At 29.3% G+C, this 18,540-nt stretch overlaps 7 protein-coding genes and 1 long non-coding RNA gene across 21 annotated transcripts in view; 5 read left to right on the top strand and 3 right to left on the bottom strand.

The window, feature by feature from the left end:
• Nucleotides 1–3,223, top strand: part of LOC107997622 (transcription factor kayak) — a 30,569-nt gene extending 27,346 nt beyond the window's left edge. For 4 of the 5 annotated variants that reach the window (XM_017056356.3, XM_017056355.3, XM_062074767.1 and 1 more), the window contains 2 exons: nucleotides 1,041–1,508; nucleotides 1,719–3,223. In XM_017056356.3, the coding sequence (XP_016911845.1) occupies nucleotides 1,041–1,508; nucleotides 1,719–1,928 (678 nt within the window). In that variant the 3' untranslated portion in view covers nucleotides 1,929–3,223. Of the gene's footprint in view, nucleotides 1–517; nucleotides 678–1,040; nucleotides 1,509–1,718 lie in introns of those variants that run through there. The other variant, XM_028666620.2, reaches the window with a different exon arrangement.
• Nucleotides 2,571–9,201, bottom strand: LOC107997620 (ribosome-releasing factor 2, mitochondrial). Of its 2 annotated transcripts, XM_017056353.3 has the most exons (4): nucleotides 8,943–9,191; nucleotides 7,091–8,853; nucleotides 5,078–5,224; nucleotides 2,571–4,999 (listed from the first exon to the last, which is right to left on the bottom strand). In XM_017056353.3, exons 1-4 carry the CDS (start codon nucleotides 9,085–9,087, stop codon nucleotides 4,835–4,837), a joined length of 2,220 nt encoding a protein of 739 aa, XP_016911842.1. In that variant the 5' UTR covers nucleotides 9,088–9,191; the 3' UTR covers nucleotides 2,571–4,834. The 2 variants fall into 2 exon arrangements, with proteins under 2 accessions (XP_016911842.1, XP_061930749.1); XM_062074765.1 differs by lacking the exon at nucleotides 2,571–4,999 and having other exon boundaries at nucleotides 5,078–5,193; nucleotides 8,943–9,201.
• On the top strand, nucleotides 5,477–7,301 carry LOC107997621 (uncharacterized). Its single transcript, XM_017056354.3, has 3 exons — nucleotides 5,477–5,605; nucleotides 5,692–5,838; nucleotides 5,925–7,301. The coding sequence occupies exons 1-3, from the start codon at nucleotides 5,483–5,485 to the stop codon at nucleotides 6,870–6,872; spliced, it is 1,218 nt and encodes a 405-aa protein (XP_016911843.1). The 5' UTR covers nucleotides 5,477–5,482; the 3' UTR covers nucleotides 6,873–7,301.
• Nucleotides 9,202–9,266: 65 nt separating the features above from the next.
• On the bottom strand, nucleotides 9,267–10,853 carry LOC107997575 (large ribosomal subunit protein mL66). Of its 3 annotated transcripts, none has more exons than XM_062074770.1 (5): nucleotides 10,362–10,569; nucleotides 9,934–10,136; nucleotides 9,708–9,841; nucleotides 9,505–9,628; nucleotides 9,267–9,422 (listed from the first exon to the last, which is right to left on the bottom strand). In XM_062074770.1, the coding sequence occupies exons 2-5, from the start codon at nucleotides 10,034–10,036 to the stop codon at nucleotides 9,307–9,309; spliced, it is 477 nt and encodes a 158-aa protein (XP_061930754.1). In that variant the 5' UTR covers nucleotides 10,037–10,136; nucleotides 10,362–10,569; the 3' UTR covers nucleotides 9,267–9,306. The 3 variants fall into 3 exon arrangements, with proteins under 3 accessions (XP_061930754.1, XP_061930753.1, XP_061930755.1); XM_062074769.1 differs by having other exon boundaries at nucleotides 10,223–10,569; XM_062074771.1 differs by having other exon boundaries at nucleotides 9,934–10,853.
• Nucleotides 10,854–11,064: 211 nt separating this feature from the next.
• On the top strand, nucleotides 11,065–14,064 carry LOC107997584 (zinc finger protein-like 1). The gene is made up of 3 exons (XM_017056277.2): nucleotides 11,065–11,206; nucleotides 11,403–11,708; nucleotides 11,821–14,064. The coding sequence occupies exons 1-3, from the start codon at nucleotides 11,105–11,107 to the stop codon at nucleotides 12,373–12,375; spliced, it is 963 nt and encodes a 320-aa protein (XP_016911766.1). The 5' UTR covers nucleotides 11,065–11,104; the 3' UTR covers nucleotides 12,376–14,064.
• The window catches only part of LOC114577512 (uncharacterized), a 48,849-nt gene continuing 42,128 nt past the window's right edge, over nucleotides 11,820–18,540 (bottom strand). For 2 of the 7 annotated variants that reach the window (XR_009829652.1, XR_009829655.1), the window contains exons 3-4: nucleotides 15,523–18,487; nucleotides 11,820–15,286 (exon numbers count right to left, since the gene is read on the bottom strand). This is a non-coding gene — a long non-coding RNA (uncharacterized LOC114577512). Of the gene's footprint in view, nucleotides 15,287–15,367; nucleotides 15,450–15,522; nucleotides 18,488–18,540 lie in introns of all 7 variants that reach the window. The other 5 variants (XR_009829656.1, XR_009829657.1, XR_009829653.1 and 2 more) reach the window with 5 other exon arrangements.
• LOC107997583 (estradiol 17-beta-dehydrogenase 2) lies at nucleotides 13,780–16,460 on the top strand. The gene is made up of 5 exons (XM_017056276.3): nucleotides 13,780–13,914; nucleotides 14,320–14,601; nucleotides 14,947–15,252; nucleotides 15,532–15,763; nucleotides 16,147–16,460. The coding sequence occupies exons 1-5, from the start codon at nucleotides 13,782–13,784 to the stop codon at nucleotides 16,271–16,273; spliced, it is 1,080 nt and encodes a 359-aa protein (XP_016911765.2). The 5' UTR covers nucleotides 13,780–13,781; the 3' UTR covers nucleotides 16,274–16,460.
• Nucleotides 16,889–18,177, top strand: LOC107997586 (NPC intracellular cholesterol transporter 2). Its single transcript, XM_017056283.3, has 3 exons — nucleotides 16,889–17,026; nucleotides 17,368–17,529; nucleotides 17,817–18,177. Exons 1-3 carry the CDS (start codon nucleotides 17,008–17,010, stop codon nucleotides 18,080–18,082), a joined length of 447 nt encoding a protein of 148 aa, XP_016911772.1. The 5' UTR covers nucleotides 16,889–17,007; the 3' UTR covers nucleotides 18,083–18,177.

The raw sequence follows: 18,540 nt of genomic DNA on the forward strand, positions 1-18,540 counted from the left end.
TCGCGATAATTCGTCGTAATTTTAGCGATGATGATAAACACAATTGTATATACCTTGAAACGTTGACAACCCTTGAACGATCTAGTTTGTAGCGATAGCTTATCGAGTTATTGGATCACGGATATTTTTATCGGGAACATCTTGGTGGATTAGCGGTACGAAGTGATATCGAAGCAAAAAGGCAAAATGATAACGTTGATGGAAATATCGCGTATCTTTCTGTTAGTGATCTCTCCTTTTCTTAATTCTTTTTCTGACTACTTGCGTAACGCCCTCTTTTTCCTTGAAACGAAAGCGTTTATTGGAATTGGTTTCATTGCCTAACAGCACCTTGTCGATAATCCGACGAATTTTTTTTTTTTCTTTTTGTTTTATATATATCTGATCGGGTAATAAACCGAGTGGTGATCTAATGCGCAATTCGTTTGAAAGGCAATCGCGTTCCACAGCCACCGTCGAAAAACATCGGTTTCCTAACTGTTTTGTTATCTCTCCACATCTGGTAAATCCGCGTTTTGTGCTGTGTTGCATGGTCATCGAGCTGTGCGCTACTCGCTCGTATAATGCGTGCGTTATCATTATCATTACTGAAAAATAATATATCAATTTCGTTAATTCTATGTTGATTTTATGCTGATTTTGCATAACCGTGGAGGCTAATGTTTGGACAGCGCTTAGTAAGTTTTGTTTTTTGCGGTTTAGACAAACAAGGTGTTATTTTTAGTGTAGTGCAGGTGCTGAAATAATAAGAATACTTCAAACAATTGTAACATTATCTAAGGTTTAAAACACAATTTAATCAAGTCTCTAAATAAGGTACACAGATTTGTCTCGTATATAATAATTATCGATCGAAAGAATAAAAAAAAAAAAACAATTTTTCGAAGAATTTTACATCAAACATATGGATGGTACTAGCTATATTTCATTTTATCCATCGAGCACGGAACGTTCCATACTTTTTTTTTTCTTAAATTAAAATCGTTAAGAAAAAGAATCGTTGCATAACGTTAAATTAATTGCATATGTATTCGTTACAGCTTGTTTCCCTGGACGGTCTGCACAGCGGAGTGCCGACCAGGACGACGCCGACGTTGACGCCAACGACGCTCCGGAGTATCGAACAGACTTTTCTGGAGCTGACCAGTGAGTCAGCGTCGCACAGTCGCGAAGCAGGGTTCGTCCCACCGTTGGTGGAACCTTCGCAACCGACGCCGGCACAAACGCAAAACACGGCGGCGCATCACGTTGTTACCACCACCGTCGCCGCCCCTGTGGCCACCAATACCACCCTCGTGGACAGTCAACAGACGCAACCACAGCAGCCACAGCAGTCACAACAGCCGCAGCAGCCAGCGAGGCGCAATATGGGTGGTAGGAGGCCCACCAGGACGATCGGGATGACTCCCGAGGAGGAAGAGAGACGACAGATTCGCAGAGAAAGGAATAAAATGGCAGCAGCTAGATGTCGCAAGCGTAGAATGGATCACACCAATGCCCTGTTAGAAGTAAATAATCGATGCAATCTATTTTGAATTTGAATTTCAATTTTAGGAGAAAAATAATTTCGGTATATTTAATGATTCGAAGAAAGATTTTAATTACAAATTTTTCTTTTTCTTTTTTTAATGATTCTTTTTTTTAAATATAAATGATAATCGTAAGGATGAATATTACGTACAGTTTCTTATTTTTTTCTTTATAAATTTATTTGACAGGAGACTGAGGGTTTGGAACAGAAGAAACAGAGTTTGCAAGAAGAGATACAACAGCTGCAACAGGCCAAAGACGAGCTCGAGTTCATCCTGGAAGCTCACAGAGCAGTCTGCAGACTTCGTTCCGCGTCTCCTCCGGATGTGAAACCCGTGATTACCGATGAGCGTTCGAATCTTAATTTCGAACCGATTCGAAGTTTTTCAATACTGTGAAAATTCGAATCCTTCGAACATGATTCGATACTTAAAACCCTTGAAACTCTCGATAAATCTTAAATCTCGAATCTTGGTAATATTTCGAGTCTTCGAAGATTCAAAAGTTTAAGATTTATCAGGACTTTCAAGAGTCTTTAACTATCGGATCATGTTCGAAGTAATTCAATGTTTTCACCACGTGTATATAATTCGAAGCGATTCGAAAGCGTTTCAAAGCGCATCACTACCCGTGATGTAGGATCGGGATCTCCATACCTGACAAACAGGAGCAATAACAACGAGGAAGAAAAAGGTACTTTTGCCTTATCTCCCCTCGATTCTTATGTTTGAGGGTTAATCCCGGAGGTATGGAAGCATCTACGACTACACGAGGCAGCGACGATGATGACGAAATTAAAAAGAAAAAATTGTATTTTTAAAGAACCAAGCGAAGGGATGCACATCTCCTGGGAAAAATTAAGAATTTTTTTGTTGAACTAGGAGAGTGTGTTCGAACACGAAGACAAAGAAGTAGAGTACGCTTTAAATATTCAGGGAATCAGTACAGGATAGCCGAGTATTGTAGGATTAGGGCATACCTAAAAAATAGGAATAATAATAAGGAGGAATTAAGAGGGCGTTTTGGCGATAGTCTCATTTTTCTTTGACTCCTAATTTAATATATATTTTCCTCGTTTTAAATTAATATTATCCAAAGACAGATAATGTTTTAATAGATAATTGTATAACGAAACTTTTTCTCTCTTTCTCTTTCTCTCTGCATAATACATTTCGAGAAAAGAATTCGACAAGCCCATCTTCGTTCCTCATTCATCATGGCGGTTCTTGTCCTCTTTGTATCACACATAATTTTCCATGTCAAATTGTTCTTGCGTATCAAATATTTTATTCGGGATCATCTTCGTTCTATTCTCGTCGATTGTCCTCGTTCGATCCCGATCCTCGCGTAATAATATTATATTCTTGGAATCGCTCTTCACTCACAACCAATACTCTAGTCCAATATATTCGATCTCTCTCGCTCGGTCCTCAATCACTCGACATCCACGTTACACTTTCACATTTGTAATTATACTCTACAAATTTGTCATTTTCATCAACTGTTTGTTCATTGTATTTGAGAAGATAAAGAGATCGTGTGTATTCATTTCATCGATTGATGAAAAAGCACGCGTTTGATTGCATTTTTCCAATGGTATTGAAAGATGAATTTCCTGTTTGTACATACGAGGCAAAAGACTCGTTTTTATTGTGAGAAAACGATAAGATAATAAAAATCGACACAATGACAATGTTTATTATGTATATGTATTATCCGATTGTATAAAGATAAACCGAGTTGACCTTTGGTGTGAGATTCTGGTAATTTTTTATGACGAGAATATTTTACTAGAATCGTATATCGAGAAATTCAGTATTTGTGTTTCTATCATGGATTCACGCATCGTAAAACAAACTTGTCGAAAACATTGCATCTTTATGAAAAGTACTTTTTGATAAATTCGATTTATGCTAATGACAAAAACAGAAATAAAAAAAAAAGGAAGAAAAATGGGTATTCCTTGTTAATAATATGCGCTTTAGGAAACGTGAATCGCATAGACATTCGAAAAAAGAAGCGAAGTATTTTTTTGCATCATTTAATAATGAATACTTGTAGGCACACAAGTGTGTTTACAGGCAAGTGATATATAATATATTGTACGTAATTGTATTTATTTATTATTTCGTGCGAACGTTTTTACGCAAACGAATTAGAATTATGTAAAAAAAAAAAACCGAGGTTAATTAAAATTTCCACGGTTTTCTCTTTCCCTTTTTTTTTTTTTTTTTTTTTGTAATATCGCCGCGTTTGGCGAAAAATTAATTTTTTATAATAATTACCGTATTGTCAGTTGAAAAAAATAAGCCGAGCTTAGAAGTTTAAGACGTTCGGTTTTAGCGCTCAAGAACCATTTCGTAGATTAAGAACGCGTTTATAAAGGCCACCTTTGAATCGTGCCTGATTTTCAATCATGCGTCATACAGCACAATTCAAAGGTAATGAACCAGCGGCTCGACGGGAAAATATATGTATATATTTACACATATATTTTTTTTTTTATCGAGAATTCAGCGAGTCCTGTTTTCGCCGCATTCCCAAGAAACTGAGAATCGCGTCGAAACCGCTTCCGATTACGCGTACAAACGGAAGTGGAAGATTTTTACGTGCAAATGACGTGTTTACAAGTCTCTCACCCTATTACATGTAATCCCTCCATACATATAATATATATACATACATATATTTTACTATGTATGACATTTTTGCATGATCTTTAAGCAATATTAATATATTTATGCGCGGCTGCTGCTTGCGAGGCTGGCCGGTATTTCTTCGATAAGACTTCCTTCTTTTTCTTACATTTTCTCCCCTTTTTTTTTCTTTTCTTTTCTTTTTTTACTATTATATATAAATATATTATGTATAAATTCTTAGATAAAGATACCATTTTTACAAGCTGCTCGATTTCAGCCACGTAATCGGCGGCCGCGATCGATGATCGTAAATAAGAAAGAAGAATTGTAAAGCACCATTGATAAATGCTGCAATATATTTTGATTAAATCGAATGAATAAAGGAAGAATCGAGTATGTAATTTTGTCCAAGAATAATAATGTGTTTTTAATTTTGTGTATCATATTATACACGATTACTTCGCATGGAGATCTCGCATGGAGAGATAGAGATTGAGAAAAAGATTGATTCAATCATGATTTTAATTATTAAACGCATTAATGCATTAATTTGTAAATAATTTTCATAAATCTATCTTTGTACAATTAAATTCTTAAAATACAACGAATATTTGATTTGAATAATATCGTACGATTTTGAAAGGATTTAGTTTTTATTTTTTTATTTAATAAAAACCAGTTGCTCTTTTAATCGCTTCTGCTTCATTGGCTGAATCCATTAATTCGTAGTGATCGAATTCCAACGTAAACGTTGCATGTCCTGACGAAATTATCCTCACCGTCGTTGAATATCCTAATAGTTCGGCCAATGGGGCAAGACAGTAGACTATCTAATTTCATAATTCATATTTATATCACTTTTGTATTGATCTATTATTATTTTAAAAGAGAAGAAGGAATATTTTTACCTTGTTTTGTTTAAAGACATCGATGTACTTTACTTCTGCGCGCCTTTTTGCCAAGTCTTTGAGGATAACGCTTAAATAATCTTCAGGAACCACAACCTCCAATCGCATTATCGGTTCTAAAAGAGCAATGCCAGCACTCTTCATTAACTAAAATACATATACAAATTATAACGATCATTGTTTCTGTTATTATAACGAGCCATATTTTTTACAAATAATACGTATATAAATAAGACAGATCAAAAACAATTGTGCTTGATAAGGAAAAGATTAAAAGAATATAGATCCAAGTATTTGAAGTCTGAAGTATCTTCACAAGAAAACAAACGAAGAAAAAAATGTAAATTTTAAAGTATTAAATTTGCACAAATGCTTTTGCCTTTTGTGAAATAATTTCGTAATTTCATGATTTCTGGATATGTGTCTTTGTTATATAGTATCAGCGAAAAACCTTTAGAGTATTGGAGTAAGCAACAGTCGCAGTCGGGTCGTATTCGTAAAATCTTAGATTCGGATTTATTAGAAAATGTAGGTTAATTTTGACAACTACTACTATATTAACTATTGTTTACTTTTAATCAATGAACTTTAAATTAATACTAAATGATGGATAGGTGATCGAGTTACAAGATTTCGAACAACATGGGTATGGCACTTCCATCACTTGCCCCTCTGATTCTTCTCAATTTCTCAATATCAAATTACCAATTTTAGTTGTAGTTATAAAGAACTTGAATTTACAATGTCGTATACAATTGCAGGTAATATTCTATAAGTAATGATAATCGTTTTAAAAATATATTTCTTATTTTTAAATTATTTAAATAATGTTTACACGTCAAATTAGATAACAGATAATCAAAACTGTTTGCATAATTTTCAATTCACGAATTTGGAATCGGAGAAACAAAACTCTAAGGCTGTAATTTGTCGCGTGAAGGTGAAGCTAGAAACCGGTTGGAATAAATTAGAATTGAATTTAGCGAGTTTAACTCAAACCGCTTTCAAGCAAGAATATGCTACTGCGCAGAGAATTCAAATTTGCGGCAATTGTCGTTTACGTAGAATATATTTCATAGACAAACATTATGACGATCAAGAAGTTTGCCCAACGTTATATCACAAATTTCTTGATTCCTACATGCTAAAATGGGGCATTCATACCGTAGAAAGAGCCACGCAAACTAATGCGAAAAAGATGAAGAGCAAATCGAAGAGTAACAGTTTGAAAATTTCGAAACAATTCAGTATTGAAGATCTAAGTGCGGGAGAAACTACTAGACAAAATTGTTCTAAAATTGTTTCTACCGTATCAAAATTGACCGATGAAGACTTTTTAAGAAATTTACAGATCAAGACAGATATATTGATCAACGAATTCTTCAACAGACAGGACACTAAACTTTTGCAAGTCTCAGAATTGAAAGACAATACTGCAATGAAGCCTTATGCTTTTCCAATAATGCACTCGAGGAAACCGTTCAGTTATAATCGTATTTCGGAAGATGCATTAAAAAGAATAGGTGTTTTGCGAACGTTTACGGAAACTTATATATGCAACGAGGAAAAACGTAAAGAGACTAATATGATACAGGAAAACTGGAAGCATAGATATTTTTTTCCTCAAGAGAAATCTTTGATTAACAACGATTTGTCGAAAAAGATTTTAAGCAAAAAAATATTGGAACGAAAACCGAAATCTTTGCTTATATTGTCTGAATTGAAACCTGAAAGGAAACAGACCTCTGAAATGAAGAAGATTGATGAGCAATCTAAATGTGACGAAAGTGTTTAAACGATATGACTATTGATTAAATTAAAAAATTAATTGTCAATTGATTTATTTTTAATATTAATTGTAATGATATTAAAATTTCGTTTCTTTCGTTGTTGCCATTTCTTTTAATTAGAATCAAAAGCGATTTTTTCTTATCAATGTTTTTTTAATCATTACTTACAATTTCAAATATTTCTTTATTATAAGTATGTAAAGAAAAAGAAAAAAATATTTACCTGTCTAATACATTGCGAAACAGCAGCATTAATTATCGACGGGGTAATATCTGATCCATACTCTAAACTATGCAATTTAATACCCATATTTAAGATAGGATAACATAATTTTGGTCCGTTTGAAAGAACTGATTTAACACCATTTTTCACAGCTTTCATTATATTTTTTGGTATAATTTTAATAAAATCCTTCGATTTGTCTAATAAAAAAGTTTCTTTGCCTTCGTAATTTGGTATTAATGACATGGTTATTGCAACATTTGTATTAATATTTCCTATTTTATATTCACTCGAAAAAGTATCTTGAATAGGTTCCTTGATAGTCTCTCTGTAAGAAATTTGCAACGGGCCTAAATCAGCATCGATTTTATATTCCGTATTAATTCTTTCTTTAATAATTTCGAGATGTAATTCACCCATGCCTCCAAGCACAATCTGACCAGTCTCTTCATTTTGAGTAACTCTCAAACTTGGATCTTCTCTTTCAAGTTCTTGGAGAGCCTTCTCTAAAGCTGTTTGCATAGATAACGATGGTGCTTCTATCGAACAGAAAAAGACTGGCTCTAATGTTTTTAAATTGCAATCAAATATTTTCTCCACATCTTCTGGTTTAACATCTTTTTGTGCTTTCAGTTTTTTTTCTGCTTCTTCTACCGCTGTTGATTCTATTGTTACTAAATCACCGGCTGAGGTATTTGTTAATCCTGTTATCGCTGCAATATTGCCCTGTGAAATTTTTTTTATTTCCTCGTATTCATCAGCGTATGCGATATACAATTTTCCTACTTGTTCTTTTTTTTCTGTACAAACATTATATAATTTCGTACCTTTCTCTATGTTACCACTATAAATTCTAAAAAATGTGATCGGTCCTTTTTGTTTATCATGAACGACTTTAAATGCTCTGGCACATAATTTATTATTAAAACAATGATAATACTTAGAATGTTTACTTGCATTGGGTGATGGTAAATATAATAATATACTGTCCATTAAAGGTTGTACTCCTATATTTTTATAAGAACTACCTAAAAGCACAGGAACACCTTTTCTATCTATGGTTGCTCTGTATAAAGAATCAGTCAGCATTTGTGGTGTTATTGCATCTAAAGATTCCTGTTCTATAATTGTATCAGCCAATTTGTCATCCATATTGGACAATTTATCAGTTAAATCTCTACGCTTTTCATTTGCCATTTCCCATAAAGCTTTATCTTTATCTTCAGTTAATTTGAATCTAGAAAGTTTCTTGCCCATATCTTTTTTATCAAATATAATTTTTTCTAAAGAAATAATATCTACGATTCCTTCTAAAATTCCTTTTTCTTTAATTGGAAATTGTACAGGCAAAACTTCTACGTGCAATTTAGATTCAATAGATTTTAAACTAATATCAAAATTAGCATCCGTTCTATCCATTTTATTTATATAAATAATTCTAGGTATATCATATTTATCAGCTTGTCTACACACTGTCAATGTTTGAGCCTCGACACCTGCACTTCCATCTAATATAACTACTGCTCCATCTAATACTCTTAAAGTTTGCTCTACTTCCATTGTGAAGTCAATATGTCCTGGGGTATCAATTAAATTGATACAATAATTTTTCCATTCAAATGTCACTGCTGCGGAGGTTATTGTTATTCCGCGTTGACGTTCCTGATCCATATAATCTGTTACTGTGTTTCCATAATGAACCTCTCCCATATGTTTAATAAGACCCGAATAATATAGCATTCTTTCCGTGGTAGTAGTTTTTCCTAGAAAATCATTATTAAAATCAAAATAATGAATTCATAAAAATAAAAATTTGTATAGGTTAATAGTGACAAATATATCATAAACGAACCAGCATCAATATGTGCCAAAATTCCAATGTTTCGAATTTTCGAAATTTCGTGTTTTCCATATTCTTTTTTTATAATTGTGCTTCCTTTTGATGCGTATCTTTTTTGAATCGTGCACCATGGAGTTTTTAATTTAGATGTAAACATGATTCTTAACCTATACGTTTATACATATTTGAAATTGAAGAATGAAATAGAATTACACAAAGTCATTAATTATAAACAAGGAATTCATTCAGGATTCATTTAAATACGATAAAAAAATACGTAATTTAAAATGTAATAATAAAAATCATATTATTATTTAAAATATAATAATTAAATCATTTTTTATAATTTCTATAATTTATTATTAACAATTAATTATTACACATATCTAGCTTTAATAGTTTTTTCATCATAATAGCTATTAAATTTTTTCCATTTCCTTCTTTGTAAAGGATGAAGTAGACCACCATTAGGAGCTCTCCTTTGCATTAGTCCTAATAAATAAATGAATTATTCTATTTTTTACAAATTATATAATTATTATATTTTAAACTTATTTATAATTAATATAATAACCTGCATATTGAGCCATTTGGATTAATGAACTAATTCTTTTTTGTTGTACTTCACAAAGACCTGTAATTCTACGTGGCAATATACAGCCATCCGATGTAACAAATTGATTTAGAATGAGAACATCCTAAAATATTAAAATATTAAAATATTAAAATATATAACAGGCAAAATATTGCATATGCAATAAATTATCAAAGTCTCACTGTATGTTTAATATTAAGACCAGACGAACAAATAGGACATGCTCCATTTTTAGGTTTTAAAAATCGTTCATCATTTTTATCTGATTTTATTATAGCTTCGATAGTTAAAGTGTTTCCTTCTTTCTTTTCGATTACTATGAAATTTAAAAATATAGGTTAGAAATCATGAAATCATGAAATATATATTATTTTATTTTAATAATTCTCTCTATTTAATATTACTTACTTTCTTTGATATGACTTGTTGCAGATAATGTAATATTTCTATTTCGTCCTACTGATAATATATTTTTTTCTAAACATTTTATGATTCGATACAATATAGCCATTTTAATATTTAAAGGGTTTTTATAGTTCGAAGATATTAAGATTCTTTTATTATTTTAATATTATTCTCAATTAATTTTGTTTTTTCTTGCCTATTATTAACTAAAAATTTTAATCTATTTATTTATTCAATTTATCTATTTAATTTAATTCAGTTTTTATATATTATATCTACATCTTATTCTTACATATATTCCACAAATTACATATTATTTCCATTGTGTTTTAACAAAAAATGCCATAGTTATATAATTTTTAATTCATGAATAATTCAATTCATATATAAATTTATTTATTATTTGTAATTAACAAAAGATCTATAAATACCTTTAAATACAATTCAATGCACAATGACGCATTAGAATATTTATGAAATAATTAAAAGAATTTTTAAAATCTATTGATTTTCAATTTTAATAATTATAATCATTGAGGGCATTTTAAATATTCTGATTTTTTTACGCGATTTTGGAATATGAAAAATAAAATTTCATTAAAAGTTAGATCTGTTCGATACTTCGCTATGTAAATACTCAATATGTTTTTAATTAATTTAAGATTATTATAAAGAATAATGAATATTATACTTTAAACATATTTATATTTTGATTATTATTATTTTTTTAATAATTATTGTTATTTTATTATGTTATATATTAGATATTAGAATATTATGAAATAATAAAGATAATTTTTGGAACTTGAAAAAGAATTTCCTTTGTTGATATTATTTTTATAAATGATATTTTTTATATATATATATATATATATATATATAAATTATTATTAAAAAATTTGTAGGAAGAATATGTATTTATGTCATGTACATATGTTCATTTGACGTTCAAATAGAAGATTCTTATTGGTTCATTTATCTATATTTGCATGAAATGTCAGACGACGTGGCTATCGAAATATGGAAGCCGCATCATATAAGTAGCTTAAATTTTTGTAAGGCCACGATATGTCATGTGAAAATACATGTTTGTAAAAGTATTTTTAATTACCTAGTCTTTTACCGAATTGTTATAATTTATTTAACGTTATAAATACGTTATTTTATTATAACTATGGGATTGTGCAAGTGTCCGAAAAGAAGAGTTACAAACTTATTTTGTTTTGAACACCGTGTCAATGTTTGTGAACATTGTATGGTCACAAATCATCCAAAGGTATTATATACTATTATTCAATATATAATTATAAATAATATATATTACGTAATTAAGAAATAATTTATAATGAACTTATTTTAATAAAAAAAATCATAAATATAAAATTAATACACATAAACTTAATTAATTTATAAGTAATTTAATTTTTTCGTTTTTTTTTATGATATTTATAAATATTTATATTTTTTTTCAGTGTATTGTTCAATCATATATTTTATGGCTTCATGATCATGATTATAATCCAATTTGTACATTATGTTCAGTAAATTTAAGTGAAGGAGATTGTGTACGATTAACATGTTATCATATGTATCATTGGACATGTTTGGATAAGTATGCCAGAGAATTACCAGCAACTACTGCACCAGCAGGATACACATGTCCAACTTGTAAAGAACGCATATTTCCAGATTCAAAATTAGTATCTCCTGTAGCAGATGTATTAAGAGAAAAATTAGCAGGTGTAAATTGGGCACGTGCTGGTTTAGGTTTACCTTTGGTATGTATTTTATTTATTTATATAATTATACGTGTATTAAAGATATATTAAAGATTATATATGTATTAAAGATAAATAAACAGTATATCAATTTATTAAAAATTATTTTTAGCTCAGTGAAGATAGGGAACAAAAACCAGAACAAGAGCATCCTTCATTAAGAATTGAAACTACATCGTATCAAAATCATACAACTTCATCACCATCAACAACTACATCACGTTCTGGTAGCAATGTTAATTCAGTTCATACTAATATAAATAATGTGCATTTAAATAATCAAAAAGTTGGGCCACCCTATTCAATTGTAAATATTGATTCATCTATGGGATTATCACAACCAACATCAAGGAAAGTTTGTGAAGCTTATGATGATCCAAAAGAAATATCCTTTGATCATGATGAAAATAAATATAGAAGAAAATCTGCCATTGAATGGTTCTTAAGATGGTGGAAATTGATAGTTAGTCCACCAACACGGCGTAGAAACTCACCTGGACCATTGTACAAGAGATATGCAGTGCTAGGTATCATGGGTATATTAGCTTTTATTGGAATATTAATTCTCTTTTCATGGCTCGGAAGGATGGCTACAGATGGCGATCCAAGTTACGATCTTCATGCGGATCCTAATATTTTAGTCGCCGATAAATCTGCTGGTATTTAATATTCTCTAATTTTTTTAAAATCAAAATTTAAAAAAACTATGAGAATATAATATAAATGAAGCATATAATATGTGTGGAAGCAATAACTGAAGCTTGTAAAATAATGGAATAACGACTATAGTCGAACGAATAATGTATTCATTGTTTTATAATTTCATTCTGAAAGAATAATTAACATAAGATATAATGTATTGCTAGCCTTAATATCTGTTAATTTTTGTGTAAAGTATGCCTTAATATTAAGCTGTATATTTCGATCTGTAAAGACTTATAAATTTACAAAAAGTTTTGTGATTATATGAATCAGTTTTTTATATCATCGTGCGCGAAGATTAAGCGAAAATAGCTCTTATATTCCCGATACTATTGCCGTCAATAGAATTAAGCTATATCCAGAAAAGATTTTATTGTGATAGCGGTTTTAATCAGAAACACAATTTTATTATTTATGTTATTACATTTATTTTAAAATAACATTATAATGTAATTAAACTGACTGTTCTCCAATATTAATTCTAATATTTTCAATTTTGTTAAAAGGAGTAGGAATACATATATTGAAATAAGAAATCCTTTCAGTTGTTTTTAATAATATTTTTATTATAGAACAAAATTATAGCAAAAAAAATTTATCCTATTTCTTTTATTCATGCGTGATTTGACATTTTTACAATTTAAATGAAAATCTCGTGATAAATCCAAGAGAGAATGTTCATGAAATATTAAAGTCTCTTAACAGATCAAACTGATATATTGAATTAATTTTATATTAAAGAAAAATACTTTATACAAAAAAAAAAAACGAAAAAAATATCTTTACTTTTGTAATAAATAGAAATATTATATCACGCTTAAATAATTGTTATTTTGTTTAGAAATTGCACAAATTTTATAAATTTTCTTTCGAATTTTAAAAGAATCACTGTGAACTACAGTAGAAGAGTGGGGATGTTTTGTTTTCTTTCTTTTCACGTCCCATAGCAGCCATTTGCGATCAAGACGAGGATACTATCGTTTCGTTTCACGTGTTTATTATTATTCTATATTCTAATAATGCGGAGTGATCAAGTGATTTTTATATTGTGAAAAATTTATAATTTAATTATCAAATCGTATATTTCATTTAAAACGGAAACATTCCTTATTTATTTCCGTTATAAATAAGTATTAATAAAAAATTAGAATTTCAATTTTAACTTTTTTCATAGATACTTTACATGTAATATATCAATGTTTTATTTATATTTCTTGTTAATATATCAAGTGTATTATTTTTAGTTTTCATCTTTTTTTTTTAACTTTGAAAAAGATTTTGTACATATAAATAAAAAGTAGACAAATTTTCAATCAACAAGTTGGAAGATTAGTGTTATCTTTGGGGCGAATTACGACTGATAGTTTTAAAATGCGATTTATAAAGTATATTAAAACATATTCTACAATATTTATAACTGATATAACAACTTCGATTACTCTTTTTTATTTGTGGAACAAGGGATACAAATATTTGGCATCAACGATTTCTTTATGTGGTATCGGTAAGAATTTTGTAATTTAAACAAAGATCAATTATGTTTTACTACTAATGATGTATAATTTTCATAAAAGAATACTCTATTACTAATATTTTTATATCATAATAGAAATTAAAGATGAGATTTATATCAGATATATCTTTGAAATATGAATAATACTTGACTTTACGTTTCTAATTTTATTATCCCTTATCTATTTACCGGTAGATTGTATTTATCAATATGCGTCATCAGCGGGAAAGTTAGTTAATTCAATACAACGTACTGTTATTAAATCGTTTAATATATTTAATTGATAAACATTTAAATATTGTAAACATTTAATAAAGAATATAATATTATCATCAAATTCTCAATTATCGATGCTATTATGATTTGAAAAAAAAAACATTTAAAATAATTTTTCAGGTGCTACTTACTTATATTGCTGTTTTAAATCTCGGGATAAAATATTCTCAAATCACGCTATTATTGTGACTGGTTGCGATTCAGGATTGGGATATAGTCTGGCTCTGCATTGTCGGCAGCTTGGGGCAATTGTAATCGCTAGTGTATTACAAATCGATGGACCCGGAGCTAAACAATTAGAAAACGAAAACGTGCTCGTTTATCCTTTGGATGTAACGAACATTAAGAGTATTGAAAATTTCGCGAACTCTGTTCGAACAATCTTAACACAAAATAATTTAGGTAAATTTTATTTGCGTTAAAATATAATCATATATATATATATATATATATATATATATGCATACAAGATATTCAAGTTATTAATTCTTAATATTTTTTAGATAAATGTTTTATGAAAAAAATAGAAAAATTTCACAATATTAATAATAATTTTGTTTGAAAGCTATTCTTTTCATAAATGTATCATTTAAAAAAATATATTTAGAAGAATTGATAACATGAACATTCTGTGTCTAGTCGATATATATGTACTTAAATCAAAGATAAGAGAATAATTGAACAATTGAAAATATGAATTCAAAAAAGGGAAAAAGATAAACGATCACATGAGAATACTGGTTTTAGTCTTACGATGTTTGATCAATAATGCGGCGGTAATGATCTTCGGCGAATTCGAATGGCAAACAGACGAGCAGCTTAGAAATCAAGTAGAAGTAAATTTGCTGGGCACTATGAGAATCACTCAAGAACTGATGCCGATGATTCGCGCCCACTTCAGCCGGATTATCGTAATCTCGAGCCACTGTAACATCCAACCGATTCCGGGAGTAGCAGCTTACAGTGGGACAAAAGCTGCCCTCAACGCTTGGGCCACTGCTATTAGGATGGAGTTGAAGAAACATGGCATCAAGGTCGTTTGCCTTATCCCTGGTCCGTAATCAAAGGATGATTCATTGAAATTAAACTATAAAAAATAATAGGAATAGAACAATTTTATGCAAATAATATTTTTCCATCCTTTTATTATCATGATTTTTATATTTACAATGATATTTTATCTAGCAATTTCGTTCGTTGTAAAAGAATTATCTCTAGATATATTTTTTGATAAACTCTGTTCTGTTTCTCTGAAATATTTTTTAATATGTGTTATATGTGAATAATTTTTACAAATTATTGTTAGAGAGAATAATTACTTACCTCGCATAGGTTCGTTCGTAAATGAGAGCAATATATTAGCACGACAAGTTGAACATTTCGAGACGATGAGAAGATCGATGTCCGAGGAGGCGAAAACGTTCTACGGTGATTATTTCAACAGGTATTCGCAATATTTCACTTCTGTGGGACAAAATACGAGTTTAAAAAAGCTACAGGACTCGGGTGTCTACGAGACTTTCGAAGGTGCTCTCTTAGATAAATATCCATCGCCAATTTACAAGTACGTCTATTGAATGAAATTTTGAACAATTAAAAAATTAACGCAATTTAACAATCTAACGTTAATTACAAATAATTATAATAAAATATAAAATATGTTACTGTGTTAAACGAATGGAATAGTATACATGAGTGTAGGTTTTTCGTTGACTGAATCGTATGATTATGAAATTACTAAGGCTAAAATTTATACTACTTATCTTGTTGATTTTGATAAACATCTTTATGATGTAATGCCATTTTTCATTTCGTTTAACACCTGCATCGAAACACCTGAGCTTGGCTGATAGAAAAAATCAGTCGTGTGTAAAGTCTTGAATTTTTTTAATCAGCGTTACGTTCTTTTATCTCATATGTGGCTAATTTTTTTAAATTTCAATTTAGGAACGAATCGTGGCGATATTTCATTTATCACTCTTTGTTTATAATCTCGCCGATCTGTTTGCGAGATAGACTGGTCCAGAAATTTGTGCAAGGCCCTTTATGGACGAAAAAAAATGTTAATGATTGAACAAGTTCCATGGATTGCAAAAAATTGATCTAAAAGTTAAATTAAAAGTTCAATCGAGAATTTCTATATTTATATTTGTATAAAGAGAAAAATTTTTTATAGATAAAAAATAAATAAAAATAAAATTGTTATGTATTAAATGAAATAAATAATTTTTTTATAAATAAATAATTCATTTAACTTGGAATTTTGAATTATTTTTCTTCTTTTCTTTCTTATCTTATATATATAACAGAAATATTTAGAAGAAATTTAGAAATGTATTTTGTGTTTATTTAAATTAAAAGAAATTTAATATGGGATAGTTTTTCTTAATTAAAAACGAGCAAATTCGAATCCAATTAATACCTGTGATCTAAAAATTATATCGATAAAATAGTAATTACTTAAAACAAAAAGTCAATGTGGCATGATAGTAAAGTACACAAAGATTTAGTTTTCACAGCTGCCACCTGCAATGATAATCGTGATTATCAGAGAAGAAATAAAGGATAGATTTTACTTGATTGAATGAACACAAATATTGCTTTATTACCTTACAAAATTTTTATCGATAAAATATGTCGCAGACATAGTACTTTGGATGTCAGGTGTGTTTTTGAAGTGTTTTCAAAGGTTGTCAATGATAATCATTTTTGATGTTTGATTCGATTAGATAGTAACCGCCAATAAATACCTACCCGCAATCCAATGATTTTCAGTTACTTTGAACACGAAAGAAGTAGCAATCCAAAATGGCAATCCTCACCTATGGTATGTATTAATTAGTTTCTGAACACTAATAAAATAATAAATTTTCATTAGTTTTTTTTAAATATTATTTAATTTTAAATAAAAGAAATTACTATTAATTTTAATATTTTATATATTGTAAGCATCTAGAAAATTTGATAATGTTCAAAGCTATAGAAATATTATCTTAAGAGATATTAATTTAATAAGAGTTTGAAATGATAAATTGATAGAGATATTCAAAGAGAATAGAATTTTTTTTGGAATTTCAGAAAAATTCTATTTCAAATTTATATTTCTATTCTATTACTTAATTATAGTCCTTATAATCCTTAATGAAGTATACACACTTATGTTTGCAGTTTACATATTTGCGGTGCTCTTCATCGCCAACTCGATGCAAGCTTATGTGCCCTGCGACGGTAAACCAGCCCCAACGAATGTGAAGATTTTAGGTTGCGATAATCTACCTTGCAATTTGGTTAGAGGAACTAACGTTGAGGCTAACGTTGACTTTAAGGCTGGTAAGTAAAAATACAGTTTATAAATATTAAAATAAAATCTATAACTATTATAAAATAATGAAAGACAAATTCATACATGTTATGTAACAATTAAAACAAATTCTAATATCTTTTTTATTATATATGCAAAAATATAAAGTGGAATATGTAATAGTATAATGAAACAGATACGTCAAACAGTACAATTAATTTAAATTTAACAAGACATGACACAGCATATCGTGTTATAAATATATTCATGTCATGATTAAATTGTATGTTATTTTCTATTTAATAATTTGTTACAGTTGCAAACACGAAAACTCTGAAACCCGTAGTAGATGTTGACCTAGGAAACAGCCACTTGCAATACCCACTCCCAGAACAAAACGCTTGCAAGAATCTGGTGAGCGGACAGTGCCCATTGCAAAATGGACAAGCAGCTACTTATTACCTTAAGATGCCAGTTCTGAAAAGCTATCCAAAAGTCGCTTTGACCATCCAATTATCTCTTGTTGACGAAAATAACAATTCTCAAGTATGTTTCAAGATCCCAGCTAAAGTTGTCGACTAAAATGTTTAAAATATGGTTATGATCGTGATTTTACGATATGATTGTATGTTATTTATGAATTATTATAATAAAATATTAAATAAGTAAAATAATAATGAATATCAATATTTTTCATTGGCCTTTTCAATATTTATCGATTGCATACTTTTTGAAATTAATATTCGCTTTTTAAAAATTATATTAATATTAATAATATTATAATAACACGAAAAAGATAGCGATAAAGTAACATGATTATAAAATTAAAAAGTTTTTAACGAGGATCTTAAGTTACCTAATTGCACTTTTATGACAGATGAAATTTATTTTCCTATTTTCAAGATAAGTAGACATAATCGAGTTTAGATAATGACCGTCATAAAGAAAATTTTTTTGTGAAAAGTTCCGAGGATTCCAGAGAAAATTCTGAAATAAATATTTGAATGGATTATTGAATTTTATAAGATAGGAGACAAATG

The sequence above is a fragment of the Apis cerana genome, linkage group LG5, assembly GCF_029169275.1.
Source record: "Apis cerana isolate GH-2021 linkage group LG5, AcerK_1.0, whole genome shotgun sequence".
In the NCBI taxonomy this organism is placed as follows: Eukaryota; Metazoa; Arthropoda; class Insecta; order Hymenoptera; family Apidae; genus Apis; species Apis cerana.

What these genes read in the sequence shown, in the direction of transcription:
- LOC107997621 (XM_017056354.3), top strand. Translation starts at nt 5,483, where the DNA reads ATGATTTCTGGATATGTGTCTTTGTTATATAGTATCAGCGAAAAACCT. An exon ending in ATTCGGATTTATTAGAAAAT is followed by an intron (nt 5,606 to 5,691) that starts GTAGGTTAATTT and finishes AATGATGGATAG; the next exon opens with GTGATCGAGTTACAAGATTT. An exon ending in AATGTCGTATACAATTGCAG is followed by an intron (nt 5,839 to 5,924) that starts GTAATATTCTAT and finishes ACGTCAAATTAG; the next exon opens with ATAACAGATAATCAAAACTG.
- LOC107997620 (XM_017056353.3), bottom strand. Translation starts at nt 9,087, where the DNA reads ATGTTTACATCTAAATTAAAAACTCCATGGTGCACGATTCAAAAAAGA. An exon ending in TTTGGCACATATTGATGCTG is followed by an intron (nt 8,854 to 8,942) that starts GTTCGTTTATGA and finishes ATGATTTTCTAG; the next exon opens with GAAAAACTACTACCACGGAA. An exon ending in ATGTCTTTAAACAAAACAAG is followed by an intron (nt 5,000 to 5,077) that starts GTAAAAATATTC and finishes TTATGAAATTAG; the next exon opens with ATAGTCTACTGTCTTGCCCC.
- LOC107997575 (XM_062074771.1), bottom strand. Translation starts at nt 10,036, where the DNA reads ATGGCTATATTGTATCGAATCATAAAATGTTTAGAAAAAAATATATTA. An exon ending in GTCTTAATATTAAACATACA is followed by an intron (nt 9,629 to 9,707) that starts GTGAGACTTTGA and finishes TTAATATTTTAG; the next exon opens with GATGTTCTCATTCTAAATCA. An exon ending in CCAAATGGCTCAATATGCAG is followed by an intron (nt 9,423 to 9,504) that starts GTTATTATATTA and finishes TTTATTTATTAG; the next exon opens with GACTAATGCAAAGGAGAGCT.
- LOC107997584 (XM_017056277.2), top strand. Translation starts at nt 11,105, where the DNA reads ATGGGATTGTGCAAGTGTCCGAAAAGAAGAGTTACAAACTTATTTTGT. An exon ending in TGGTCACAAATCATCCAAAG is followed by an intron (nt 11,207 to 11,402) that starts GTATTATATACT and finishes ATTTTTTTTCAG; the next exon opens with TGTATTGTTCAATCATATAT. An exon ending in CTGGTTTAGGTTTACCTTTG is followed by an intron (nt 11,709 to 11,820) that starts GTATGTATTTTA and finishes AATTATTTTTAG; the next exon opens with CTCAGTGAAGATAGGGAACA.
- LOC107997583 (XM_017056276.3), top strand. Translation starts at nt 13,782, where the DNA reads ATGCGATTTATAAAGTATATTAAAACATATTCTACAATATTTATAACT. An exon ending in GATTTCTTTATGTGGTATCG is followed by an intron (nt 13,915 to 14,319) that starts GTAAGAATTTTG and finishes ATAATTTTTCAG; the next exon opens with GTGCTACTTACTTATATTGC. An exon ending in TATCCATCGCCAATTTACAA is followed by an intron (nt 15,764 to 16,146) that starts GTACGTCTATTG and finishes ATTTCAATTTAG; the next exon opens with GAACGAATCGTGGCGATATT.
- LOC107997586 (XM_017056283.3), top strand. An exon ending in TAACGTTGACTTTAAGGCTG is followed by an intron (nt 17,530 to 17,816) that starts GTAAGTAAAAAT and finishes AATTTGTTACAG; the next exon opens with TTGCAAACACGAAAACTCTG.